At 32.8% G+C, this 13,871-nt stretch overlaps 1 protein-coding gene across 1 annotated transcript in view; it reads right to left on the reverse strand.

Moving 5' to 3' along the window:
* LOC133184338 (neurogenic locus notch homolog protein 1-like) overlaps positions 1 to 12,905 on the reverse strand; it is a 90,630-nt gene extending 77,725 nt beyond the window's left edge. Inside the window, exons 1-8 of the mRNA XM_061319371.1 lie at positions 12,778 to 12,905; positions 11,997 to 12,134; positions 8,987 to 9,124; positions 7,683 to 7,854; positions 4,980 to 5,195; positions 3,013 to 3,251; positions 2,685 to 2,828; positions 1,553 to 1,648 (exon numbers count right to left, since the gene is read on the reverse strand). Of these exons, the coding sequence (XP_061175355.1) occupies positions 1,553 to 1,648; positions 2,685 to 2,828; positions 3,013 to 3,251; positions 4,980 to 5,195; positions 7,683 to 7,854; positions 8,987 to 9,124; positions 11,997 to 12,134; positions 12,778 to 12,829 (1,195 nt within the window). The 5' untranslated portion in view covers positions 12,830 to 12,905. The remainder of the gene's footprint in view (positions 1 to 1,552; positions 1,649 to 2,684; positions 2,829 to 3,012; positions 3,252 to 4,979; positions 5,196 to 7,682; positions 7,855 to 8,986; positions 9,125 to 11,996; positions 12,135 to 12,777) is intronic.
* Between the last annotated feature and the right edge of the window lie 966 nt (positions 12,906 to 13,871).

Below are 13,871 nucleotides of genomic sequence, written 5' to 3' on the forward strand. Positions count from 1 at the left end.
CAAATGCAAGTCAAAATCCAGGCCAAAAGATAAAAAATGTTGATACCCAAAGAAAGATCTTGTCTCGAGGAAAACACTTGTGAAATTTGAAAGACCTAGATACAACTGTTCAAAAGTTATGGCGAAGGTTAAAGTTTTTTAAATAAAAGTCAAATGTCAAGGTCAAGGTCAAAGTGGTTGGTATCCAAAGGAAGATCTTGTCACAAGGATTACATATGTGAAGTATGAAAGCCCTAGCACCAACCATTCAAAAGTTATGGCCAAGGTTAAAGTTTTTCAAAAGTAGGTCAAACTCCTAGGTCAAGGTCAAAGGGTCAAAGTGGTTGGTATCCAAAGGAAGGTCTTGTCACAAGGATTACATATGTGAAGTATGAAAGCCCTAGCATCAACCATTCAAAAGTTATGGCCAAGGTTAAAGTTTTTCAAAAGTAGGTCAAACTCCTAGGTCAAGGTCAAAAGGTCAAAGTCGTTGGTATTCAAAGGGAGGTCTTGTCACAAGGATTACATATGTGAAGTATGAAAGCCCTAGCTCCAACCATTCAAAAGTTATGGCCAAGGTTAAAGTTTTTCAAAAGTAGGTCAAACTCCTACGTCAAGGTCAAAAGGGTCAAAGTGGTTGATATCCAGAGGAAGGTCTTGTCACAAGAAATACACATGTGAAGTTTGAAGCCCTAAGCACCAACTGTTCAAAAGTTATGGCCAAGGTTAAAGTTTTTCAAAAGTAGGTCAAAGTCCAAGGTCAAGGTCAAAAGGTCAAACTTGTTGGTATCCAAAAGAAGGCCTTGTCACAAAGAATACACATGTGAAGTTTGAAACCCCAAGCTCCAACTGTTCAGAAGTTATGGCCAAGGTTAAAGTCTCATAAAATTTTGCAAAAGTGGGCCAAACTCCAAGGTCAAGGTCAAAAGGTCAAATATGATGGTACCCAAAGAAAGGTCTTGTCACAAGGAATACACATGTGAAATATGAAAGTCATAGCTCCAACCAATCAAAAGTTATGGGCAAGGTTAAAGTTGACAACAGACAGACAAACAAACAGACAAACAAACAGATAAACAGACAAACAGACAGACAGGACAAAAACAATATACCCCCGGGATCTTTCGATCCGGGGGCATAAAAATTATAGTAACATTTTTATTTCTTATCCCCAAGATTTAAGAGGACTATTCATAAAACTAATCATAAAAAATTATAGTAACATTTTTATTTCTTATCCCCAAGATTTAAGGGAATTTTAGTTTGCATATGTATTAAGTAGTTGCTTATATGTATTAAGTAGCAAATTTGTGTTTTCTGTGTATCATGATATACCAGCATAATATATACCATAATATTTGTTATAAAAATCCAATTCAGTTTGGTTTTAATTGTTTGAACTTAAATTTATTTAAAACCACCCTTTTTAAAGTGTATTTTAACCTCAATATCTCAAATCATGCCATTGAATTTGAGATAATAAAAGTTGACTGTCATACAATTATGGTCTGTCAAGAGACAGGCAAATAAAAATTGGTAAGGATATAATAGGATGCAATAAAATATAACTTACATTTAACATACAGCTTGCTAAGACACATGGCTGTATTTCCATTATCATCAGCAGCCACAAACAATAGGCTGTAATCACCCCAAGTGAAGGAGCTGTCTGAAATATGAAGTTTGATTCTTTAAGGAAACTACAATTCCTCCTCTAAAAAAAATTGAATATCTAAATTCTAAAGTTTGTCTTTACTGAAGGTGGCACTGATCATATTTAGAGGTGGAACAAGCAGAAATACAACATAGTTATGTAAAGGCACATAAATCATATATAAAAATATTTATGATTAATTTGAAACCACCTTGTTTAAAGTTAATCTAGAAGGTAAGAGCTATACCAAAGTAGCTTCAGTAGGTTACCAGTACTTCATAATAAAACAATGGGCTCAATTTCAGTTTTAAACAAGTTAAATTGATGCAAAGGCAAATCTGTCACAAAAAGCTTTAATGTTGAACACTTTAAAGTATTTCAACAATATTAAAAGTAGAAAATGTGTGCGATACATTTTTATTGCAAAACTGAGATGCAGCTTCTTTCCTGTGAATTTTTTAAATATTTCAAATTTTCAGTGAATTGTTAAACATTAATCAAAATAAATTAATTCATGGATATAAAAATTTGAGATAATATACAGAAGGGAAAAAAAATGCAGGGCAAACATAACATGCAAAACATTTTTGACTGCATGACTGAAAATTATGATTCTTCAGAAGATTCTTAAAGATTCCCATATCAAATTATGATCTTTTGGGACCTTAACCCAACTCTGGGGTCCATAAAGTTATGAAACTTGAATCTCTATTATGTCAGGAAGCTTTCATATGTTTCATGTTTTTTGGTCCAGTGATTCTTGAGAAGATTTTTAAAAGTTTTCACTTAATTTTCACTAATTCTAAATTAACTCCTTTTGAAAGATGATGTGGCCATACATTTGAACAAAATTGAATCCTGTTTACTCAAAGATGCTTCCTGACAAGTTTGAGAGAAATTGGTAGAGTGGTTCTGCAGAGGAGCAAAAATGTTAAAAGTTACAGACAGAGGCATTGACAGACAGAAGGTCATACAAAATGTGATCAGAAAAACTTAGTTAAGCTTTTAGCTCAGGTGAGTTAAAAAGAATGAGGCTTCAAGGGAAACTAACCTCTCACATGCGAGATCATGGACTGACTTTCATTGAAATCCTGAAACATAGAGCTAATAGCTGGCAGTTGATAGCTAAAGACTCTACTGCTAGAGACTTGCTCATGGTCGACAGGGCAGGCTTTTATCTTTGGTTTTATCTTATCTGCAAAAATATTGCAAATAATTGTCAAAAAAAAAATCTATCAAAGTGTAATCAATAAGTACTGATATACATAAATTTGAAATGAGGAACAGCAAAGCCATCATTATAATAATTCAATGTAAAGAAAAATGTTACATAGAATTGGTTCAGAAAAACAACTTTGGGCCAAACACATTATACATACCTAATGGTGAGCAAGCAGGAACATCACAGACTGCATCATTTTTAATCTGTGTCATGACCTTCTTCATAGCTCCCTTGTTCATCTTGTAATTGTACCAACCATGAATGAGAGTAGCTCCTGCAGGTTTATGATTCCTGTTACTTGAAAGCTGTAACATGTCGAGGTTCGTTATACTGCTATTCCAGAACTTTACCTGTGATAGCCTCCCTCCAAATCTCTTCCCAATTTCCACTTCAAACCTTATTTAAAAGAACAAGAAGGCAATGAGCCGCAGTGCTCATCCACAGGTACTTGACATTTTAAATCTTTTCTTTATAATTAAAAAAAATTCTATACTATAATAAAAGGTTCATCACAGTCACCATCTTGAATTTTTCAGTTCAACCCCTACTTCGCCTCAATTTTTTTTTTGTCTGGAGTGTGTTCAAAATTAATGGGCATAGCAATATGCGTCAAGTGTTTACTCTAAATAATGTCTCAATTATCATAGAATTTAACTGGAATCACATAACATTCATTCTATTTATTAAATATTGCTCCAAACTTGGTCTACTGCTGTAAATCTTGAAAATTGAGGCCAGGAGTACTAGTTTATGTAATTTTGTCACAATCTGGGATATAGCCTTCTTCTGATTGGTCTACATATTAATATTATGAATATTAAAACTGGTCTATAATGCTGCATGATATGGGTGAAACTGTTTCACTATTACATTACAACACTAATAATTATTGAACATATTGACACACGTATATTTACTAATTGTTGATCTCCAACTGTATACAAATAAATAGATTGATTTTTTTCCCCTATATATACTAGAAATTAAATTTTGGCATCCTAGCTACTGTTGCCCTATTCACATAAAGAGTTCAATTCGAATAAACGTAGGTCACTGCAAATAAAAAAAATTTGAACCATGTTCACACAGAGAACATAATGCAAATTTTAATTTGAATTAATTTACTGCGAATCAAATTACTTCCTAGTTATAGGCAAGATTAAAGTTTTTGCAGACAAGCAGACAGACAGACAGGGCAAAAACTATATGCCCCTGAATCTTTATCATATGGGAGCATAAAAATAAGAAAGAAAAGAATATGTCTAAAATTACAGGGATGCATGCACACTTATCAAATAATGCATCCTGAGCAAAATTAATGCCCAATTTACACGGGATGCAGGCCAAAATGAATCAATGACTCATAAAGGCAGCTTTTATTATCTCCCTTTCAAGAGCGCTTTGTCATTCATTTGAATTAACTTTAAGAAGTCAAAAAGGAGAAAAGTTAACAGAGATACAGATGAGAGGTGATTAAAAAGAAAGAAAGTGAATGACAAATTTTTTTTTTGTCAGCTAAAAGCTTTTTATCCCCTTAAGCTCAATTTTTATCGGAGTTTGAAACCACAGGCACTTGGGGTATGGACCACCCCCCTTCCAATTTTTTTTTTTAAATCTGGGGTCGAGTCACCTTTTACCTATTTTTGTATTCTAATATGCGCTATATGTTATCAATAATGTAACTCTTTTGTCTCTATAAGCTGGTTTTTAAATATATCCTTTTCAACTGATACATAAAAAGAGAGAAGGCTTTCAACTCTTTTCTCGTCGTCTGCCTCACCTCGCTTAAACTGATTATTTATCTTAAGCATAAGAACACATGGAATATGCATATGTCAATAAATTTGCTACACATTCTTCTTCCTTTTCATATTTCCATTTATTTTTATGTGCCTCCAATTTGTAAATATTTTGATTAAATCACCACATCTAGGGTAAATTTTGTTGATGTGCACCAGCTGATTTAAACCCCCAGATTTAAAAAGAAAAAAAAATGGAAAGGGGGGGGGGTTCCATACCCCAAGTGCCTGTGTTTGAAACATATCATACAAAGTAAATACACTTAATCTTATTATTAAACAGCAATTTCTTGAACTGACAAGAAACTCACAAAGAAAATCTTACACTTTTGGCAGTTTGAAGGCAACAGAGCTGTCGTGAGGAAGAAGTAGCCCTTTCACAGTGATTTCTGTCTTTCCATTTCTATTCCATGACACAGCAATAAAATTCCAATCACCATCATCTATTCTTTCAGGATTTCCATAGTACTCAAATCTTACAGAATGAGAGCTTGTTTTGTTCATGAAGGTGATGGTGTTATTCTTGATTTCTATGAAATCTCTGAAAATTAATTATGTCACAAAAATTAAGCAGTCAAATACTGTACATGTCAACCAAAATTTAGAGCATACAATATATTAAAAAAAATCAACCCCTTTACTTAAGCATGTGCTTGTTGTGAAATAAAGTCATAATAGGTATTATCAGAAGTCTCTGACAAACTGTAGCTCTTCAGGTCTGTACTTATTAAAAGCATATATATCCCCTCATTATGGCAAATCTAGAATATGTTATTTTGGGATCAATTGTCTGATTAACCCTGACTATATTGGGTCATTGATGATTAAAAAATGTTACTTTAGCTTTTCTTGCACTGTAGCACATACATGTATCACATTTCAGTTACCCTATTATTTGTATTTGGCTGAATATAATAGCACTCCTAGAAAATGTTTTTGTGAGAAAGGGGTTACACCACAATAGGATTTTGATAGTTTTTTCTTTCAGGTGAAACAGGGCTATCATACAAACATACCGTAGTATTACCTAGAGATATGGGCAATTTCTTGTAGTTTATTGCTGTATTTATTAATGTTGGAACGTAGGCTTGTTGAAAATGTTATATTTATAATCTGTTGATAATGATAATCTGTTGTTAAATGATATTAAAAAGAAGTTACAATTAATTTGAGCTGCATATTCATCATCTTCATGTAGGGCACATTGACGATGTTATTTATAGACGTTCACGCATTCCTTTGCCACGTGCTTGCGTAATCATAGTACATATGTACCTAATCAGATACTCAGTTAGAAAAAAATAATAATTGAGCAATTTTATAATGAAATACGATAAATCAACATTTATTCTGGGTTTTAAATAAAGCGGTGAAAATTCAACATAAACACTCCACTATACCACTGCATACTATATGTCCCAATCGAAGCCAATGTTGTGAACATGTGCACTTGTCACTTGATCTCAACACCCCTCCATGCAAATAGTCTTCTAAGCATTGTTTTTTTTACAGTTAGAGCACTGGTTATCTACTTCCCTTATTAATGGCTTTGATCGTTTTTCTTTGTTAAAATTCAGGGGTCAATATTTAGCCTTCATACATTATCTTTCGTATGAACTTGTGTTAATTACGACACATTAAACAGTTAAACGCTCGTTAAATGCAATTTTACTTTAATTATCTTATATTTATCGACCTCTTGTTAAATTAATTAAGTCAAGAGTTTAAAAAGGAAATATGAAGTCTGTTAAAACTCCATTGTTATAATTACTTGTGCGCTGTAGAAAATAAGATATCTGCGAAGATTAATTACCTCGATGTATAAAGACATGATTTATACCGTGTCAATCTGTTCAAACTAAAATTCAATTACACCAAATATATATACGCTTAATATATTATATTCAAATTTTACCACTCTTTTTAAAGACAACATTGCCGTTAGCTTGAAAAATGATTTATAATGCAAAATTTAATTATTTCTATGAATAATACCACCATGCTTAAAATCAGGAGTACCGTAAGCTTAAAAAATAAAGTCCACATATGAAAAAATACCGTTCTTAAATTTTCAATACATTATTTCCACAAAGATTATAAGTTAAAATTACCGCGATGTAAAAAAGACAACATTACTGCCTGGTCAATTTTTTGACAGTGTATAATACAACCGAACTGCGTTTCCCCCCAAATTTTCAAGCCAAAAAAGGGGGGGGTGTATTTTACACCAATGCGTATTATATTCAGCCAAATACGGTAATTGTAATAATTAATACTGGGGTATTTTCAGAAACATTATGCAGAATTTGATGATTCTTTGACCAAGCTAGAATTCTCTTTCAATCTTGCCTCATCACACACTAAAAAATTGACCTGCCAACCCCTTTTAACATACAAGTGACTAGTAAACCCAGGGGTAAGGGGCCTAGCAGCAGGCCCAGATCATGCTGATGAGAAGACTTCAATCACCAAAGATAAATAGTAGTTCAATTCTAGGTGGATCGATCTGCTTAATAAACGGGACACCATAACAGTATATCTATCGACGAGGTGCATAAATTCATCAGTGGTGCTTATAACAATACAAAAAGTCTAAAGAGAAGATATCCCACAAGATTGACATTAATGTACAAGCACTATGAGAACACATTTCTCTGCCATTGTATGAAACAAAAATTGTAATCTTTCAAACGAGTTAAAAAAATTAAAACATCAGTATATATAATAGGGTGGGATGGTATACCTATATCCTGATACATATCTATAATCTCTCCAAGATACTCTTCACAGTACAAATGATGCAATAATAAATACAAAATAAAACATGCTCCCACAGAATAGGCAACATGGATCCCTTCTGTACCAAAACTAAAACTAAAGCTAGGTTTTAAGAAGAAAAAGAAGCATTTTGTAAATAAAAAAAAAATTACAGACAAATACATAGATTAACTCCTTACCATTCAATGAACTCTTTTGATTAGTACAGCTGATAATCACACAGAAAATACAAAAAAAAGGTTTACTACACCTGATTCTTAACAATACAGCATCTTCAGTTTCATCTTGTCCTTTGTTGAACTTCACCCACATCATAAAGGACAAATCAGAATTTTCTGGGTCACCAGGTATCACAGCTGTGGTAGAGGCCCCCTCCTCTCCGATTAGAGTATCAAAATAGATATCAAAATCATCTGAGGGAACTAAAATACATGTAATAAGAAATAATTAAAATATAAATCAGTAATATATTTACCATATAAGTAAATAATAAAACAAATAAAATGAAAGTACTTATTGTATTATATATTCTAAAAAAAAAATTCTTAAATAATTCTCTTATTCACTTGACCTTTAAAATACATTATTTACAGGGATTAATAACCATAGGTGAATAGCAGAGGGAAATAACTTCTCTTAGTATAATAAAAAAAAAGCCCTGTCCAACATCAGAACACTTGAACAAGTGGTCCAGAATTTCAAAAATTTGGTAAAAATGCCCTAAGACTTGCTTATTTCAACTTTGTACTCTGTTTACCCCCTAGATTCCAGAAGAGAAGATTTTCAAATAAATAATGCATTTAGAAAATTTTCAAAGAAATAATGCATTTTCACTTTATAATCAATACAGCCCCACCCTAAAACCAGAACCCCTGACCCAGGGGCCATGAAATTCACAATTTTAGAAGAGGCACCATTGCTTATCATAATTTTGAACTTGTTTATTTGCTTAATACCCAGGAGAAGAGAAGGTTTTCAAAGAAATAATGCATTTTCACTATATAATTGATACAGCCCCCTCCCCCAAACACCACAGCCTCTGATCCTGGGCCACAAATTGTGCAAGTTTTAAAGAAGCACCCTTGCTCATCACAACTTTGCACTTAGTTTATCTATGAAATCCCTAGGATCAGAGAAAAAAATCAAGAGAATTAATGCATTTTTACTATTTAATCATTAGAGCCCTGCTCTAACACCAGAAATGACCCAGGGGCGATGAAATTCACAAATTGGAAGAGACACCCTTGCTCATAATAACATGACTGTCAATACTCAGTGAGGATGGAGCATTTGAATTTGTAAGATGTAAACTACACAATGTATTACTGTAGATTCCTTATTTTACGCGAGTACTTATTATCGCGAAATGACCCAAGGGCGTCAAATCGCGAGAATAATAATTCGCGAATGGCTGATTTATCTAGAGATTTTACATACATTAAAGCACCATTAAAGCGAGTAATTTTATTTCGCGAGCAGTGCTTCTCGTGTAATTACGCGATAATTTATTCCTCGCGTATATTTAGGAATCTACAGTATTCATACATAACATACTTTTACAAACTTTATTTTCTGTGAGAACCTTTCCCTCTGGACAGTAACAACCAATCTCCTCATTGCACATTGCAACAGATCCGCAACTCAACGTTGAACATCGGGTCAACTTTGTTTGACAAGTCCCTCCAGAGAAACCTATAAATAAAAAAGAAAGAACACAAGAGAAATGTTTTACATGTATTTTCAATTTTTTTCCCTTAAGATATTTAGAAACAACAACTTCGTAGAAAAATCTCCTTGCATTTGCAATGAAGCATAATGCATGTAACTTATTATTTCAACAAAATAAAAATTAAATTAAAAAAAATCTTAAGTAGACTTTATATGAGAATTTAACTTAGTACCGTAAGTTTTGGAAGATAAGACGATACTTTTTTTCTCACAACCGCTGGGGTCGTCCTATTTAACGAATCGACCTATCTAAGGCTCAAGTTTATGAAAAATGCCTCAAATCAGTAAAATTTACGTCAATTTTAAAGCAAATCTGTGCCATTTTCGTATTTTTTAAAATTATTTTACCGAGAAAAAATAATAAACAATAAAGAATTAAATATTTATTCTATTGATTTCTTACAAAATAAGTTCCATTAAATATCCGTCGATGTACAAAAAAAACTTATTACCGGTATATCATCTAGTAATTAATGTCTCAAAGTATATTTACAACATGCTGCGTCCATCTTGTGAAGTTGGAAGTCGCAATCGTTTACTAAAAAGAAAACTGCCGCCGTATCAAAATTTAAAATATGGAAGAGTTTTCACAATCGCAACTGTAATCTTTTTTTACCATTTATTTGTAACGATTAATTGAAATAGTATGCCTAAATATTTGTTCATTGTCTTGTGATATTTATTTAAATGTAAAATGCGTGAAGTAAATTGTTGCCAGTAAATTCCTAAATTTATTTACCAAATATACCGCTAGTAATAACTACTTTGTTTTATATCTTAATTAATTATAATAAAATGAACTTATCTTGAATATACTATAAATAATTATACGTTTTTGGAAGTTATAAATTCATTTATTCACGATACGTTATTTTTTATTCACAATTTTTTTTTTGTTTTGTTTTACAAAATAAATAAATATTTTTTAAATGATAAAAAAGCTTCCTCGTACCCAAGGGGTACACTGAATTATACAAAGATTGGCTTCTAATAGAGTTTTAATTGTCTGACAGATAAAGGGATATACACTGTGTACACAAAGGTGTTAACACCTGTGTTGGTTAAAACACCTGCGTGGCATGATTAACAGATCCACGTGCCGTTACAGGGGTATTAGTACTATAAATCATTGAACAAACAAAACTGTGAAATTCCTGATGACTGTTAAATTGCGAATGTACTCTCATTTAAATTAATTTTTTTACAACAATATCTAATGCAAAATTATAGCATGTTAATATGATTAATTTCATTTGTGCACTGTTACACGTAATAATCATTTGCGTGTTTTAGCAAATCCCTGGACAAGAAAATATAAAAATGGCGGTCATCGAAGTTAATTTTTTACCCCGGTAAATAATGTCGAAATAAAAGAATGTGTCCACGATGTTCTAAAATGGAAATGATTATTGTTTGATTTCGGGTATTTCCCTAATTATAGCTGTTTTATACTACCGTATTTATGTGTTTAACGACAGAGTCAAACTACGACGGCACTGAACAGGCAAGTTGGAGAAAATACGTTATATCACAATTCAAGGAAGTTTTAACTACGTTTGTATAAAACACTATTAAAATACTGTACTCATAAAAATACTAGTTTATTTTCTCAATACATTAATATCACGGGTTAAGTTAAAGAGGTTTAAATGTTCCGATACGTAGTATCTACGTAAGAATCTCTAGAAATCGATAAACAAAGCCTCGTCCTATCTTCTGAATTCGTCCTATCTAAGGATTTTTTAAAAATTACGGCTGAAAATGAGCCTTTCGACCTATACACCCCATCGACATATACCCCAAAACTTACGGTATTCTTTTGCAAAAATCAATAAGGGTGTTGATTAGAGCTGGGTATCGCCTGGGAATTTCGAATTGCGATATTTTTTACTGTATTGCAATACTTTAAATGACAGTTAAAATGCTCTTTTTCTTAGTTTATTAACCTTCATCTATAAGCAGAGTGTGTTACAAAAAAGTTCTTGTTGATTTCACTACAGTTTTGGAACGAAATGCAACCATACAACAGCAACATTACTGTTTGGTACTGTTTGGCACAATTGAAAATGTTACCGACATATTTTAAAAATTTCATATTTTACTTCAGAAATCTAAAGCCCAAGCAGTTTGCCGGTATATTGGTACTGGAAAACGTATCACAATACGATATTTTTTGTTAACGAATCGCAATATACCGGAATATTGATATTATTGCGCAGCCCTAGTGTTGATGATAGTTGGAATTAAGCATCACTGCATATAGAGAAATATTGCCCGTTATTTTATTTTTGTCCCTTTTAGCCTCTTCTGTGTGTATGTATGTTTCAAGTAAATAAAACTATCAAACATTTTTTACTGTTTGAATAGAACAATTTGCCATAATAATACTACGCAAAAAGTTCTCTAGTTTTTTATTAATATCTTAGAAGACTTTATGATAATGTTTTACAAGTTTTACAAAGAATGCATTGTAGGAAAAACATTGAAAGTATTTTTCTACAAAAATGGTTACAATTTGTTCAGTAAGCATGCAAGCATTTGGGGGTGGGGGTGGTAATTGTCAACATACCCGAGGGTGGGGGTGGGGGTGGTAATTGTCAACATACCTGAAAGTACTTTGTCAAGATAAAATGGGGGATGGTCTGGGGTGGATTGGTTTGGGGTGTTAGGTTGATAATATTATATAAATGTATTTACCATAGGGTACCAAATAGTGTGCATGCATGCTGCGCGTGTGTGTGTGCTGGAGCAGAGGTACAAGCCTCTCATAAAAATTTCCATACTAAATCAAGAGCAAAACATTACATCTCATCAACAAAAATACATAGTTTCTTACCAGTTTGACATGCACAATTAAAGCCTCCAGCTGGTAGATTTGTACAAGTTCCTCCTGTATTGGGCATGCCCTGATACAAACAATTTGTTGTTCCTGTGCAAAAGTCTTTCAGCAACTGACAGGAATCTCCAGAATAGTCTAAAACAATGAAATATGCAATATATCATAAAACACTTTGACATCGTTAAAATATTTTTGATTACTGACATACCATATATACTCACCTACAAGTCGGATTTTTGGGAATTGAATATTGGTCCCAAATTCTATATCCGACTTACAGGCAAGTCATTGAAAAAAACTAGCATTTTTCTGGACAACCAAATGTAGTATAATATAAACATTTCCAACGATTATCGTTGAATAAATTCTGGATATAGTATATCATTTATGTATGCTAAGATTATACATAAAGTACAAGTATTTATATATTTTAGTTTATTGTATTGTAGTTTATTTTTACCTTAAGTGTGAATTCCTTATTTGTATAATGACTTAGAATTAAATAGTTGCGTCATTTCTAAAAATATTAATTAAAACTAGGTTAACACATCAGAGCATTGATTTGAAATTGTCAACCAAATCCAGCAAAAATTTGTACCGACTTATAAGCCGGTCAATAGCAAATCCTCTACCAAAATTACCTCAAAAAATACAACCGACTTATAGGTGGACCGACTTACAGGCGAGTATATACGGTACATAAACTCTTCAACGATGCTCATGAAACAATATGTATCAACTCTGTTTTGATCTTATTACAATTTGTATTCCTACTTACTATTCTGACATGAACATTTTGCTGTTCCATTGGCATTTTGACACGTGCCCATTGTTGTACATGGGGAAATAACATTACACACATCTGGAATATTTTCACATGTATCACCTCTTGTACCAGCACTGCATCTGTAACCCAAAAATAGGACACTTTTAATTTTTGTATGCACAAGACGATCAAACTTAAGGTATTATTTTTTTTAATGCAGCAGCACTCTAGATCAAGACATATATTCTGGGTCTTAAATTCATTAATTTCTTTATATACTATTATTTTCACTTGTAAATTTTTTAGCTTCCAATCTTAGCCACACATGGATATCTTAAATGCATACTACATGTAGATGAGGATGTTTCAACATTATTGTGACAAATGTAATGCTGCTTTTCTTGACAATACAACATTATACATTCCTCTGTCAAAATTTGAACCTAACTGTTCTACCACAATTTTCATCTCAGTGGACAAAAGTTTTGTCAATTCTTGACTAGTGAAAAGGGACAAGAATTCTAAATGAAAACGGATTTCTCGAATACCATGGATATGTCAAAGTCATTTTGAAGTCCCAACTACTTATTCCTTAAAGCTGAACACGGCATACACCATTTTCGATATTATTATCTACGATATCAGCACCGGGGTATACTCTTTGCATTCGTTACACCTGACTGCTTTATTGTCATGGGTATCGGCGTGGAATGGCGACCCGTGTTCATGCTGGTTATCTTGCATTATCTTGTTAACAATTTATTGCAGTTATGTATATTTGTGTTTGTTTATATACTGCACTGACCTGTGCAACTGTTGTACGTCTCTTTGGTACCTTACTCTCCTGCATCAGAAGTACACAGTTATTTTTGTCGCTACTGAGTGCTGTATAGCATATAGACCAGTGACAATTGATTACACTGAACAGTGACTAAGTGAGCGGCTCCATATATAGGAGCCCTCAGATAAAGCAAGAGTCCAGTCTAATATGGCGGACAGATTCTTTTTACGAAGCGTGTTCAGCTTTAAGTATTTTACCCTGGATATCTCAAATCCTTGGTTATTTCGAAGTATTTTCGAAGTATTTTCTCGGTCCCTTCGAGTTT

This window comes from Saccostrea echinata, unplaced genomic scaffold, assembly GCF_033153115.1.
Source record: "Saccostrea echinata isolate AGI-Se365-2 ecotype Australia unplaced genomic scaffold, CSIRO_AGI_Sech_v1 ptg000010l, whole genome shotgun sequence".
NCBI classification, from domain to species: Eukaryota; Metazoa; Mollusca; class Bivalvia; order Ostreida; family Ostreidae; genus Saccostrea; species Saccostrea echinata.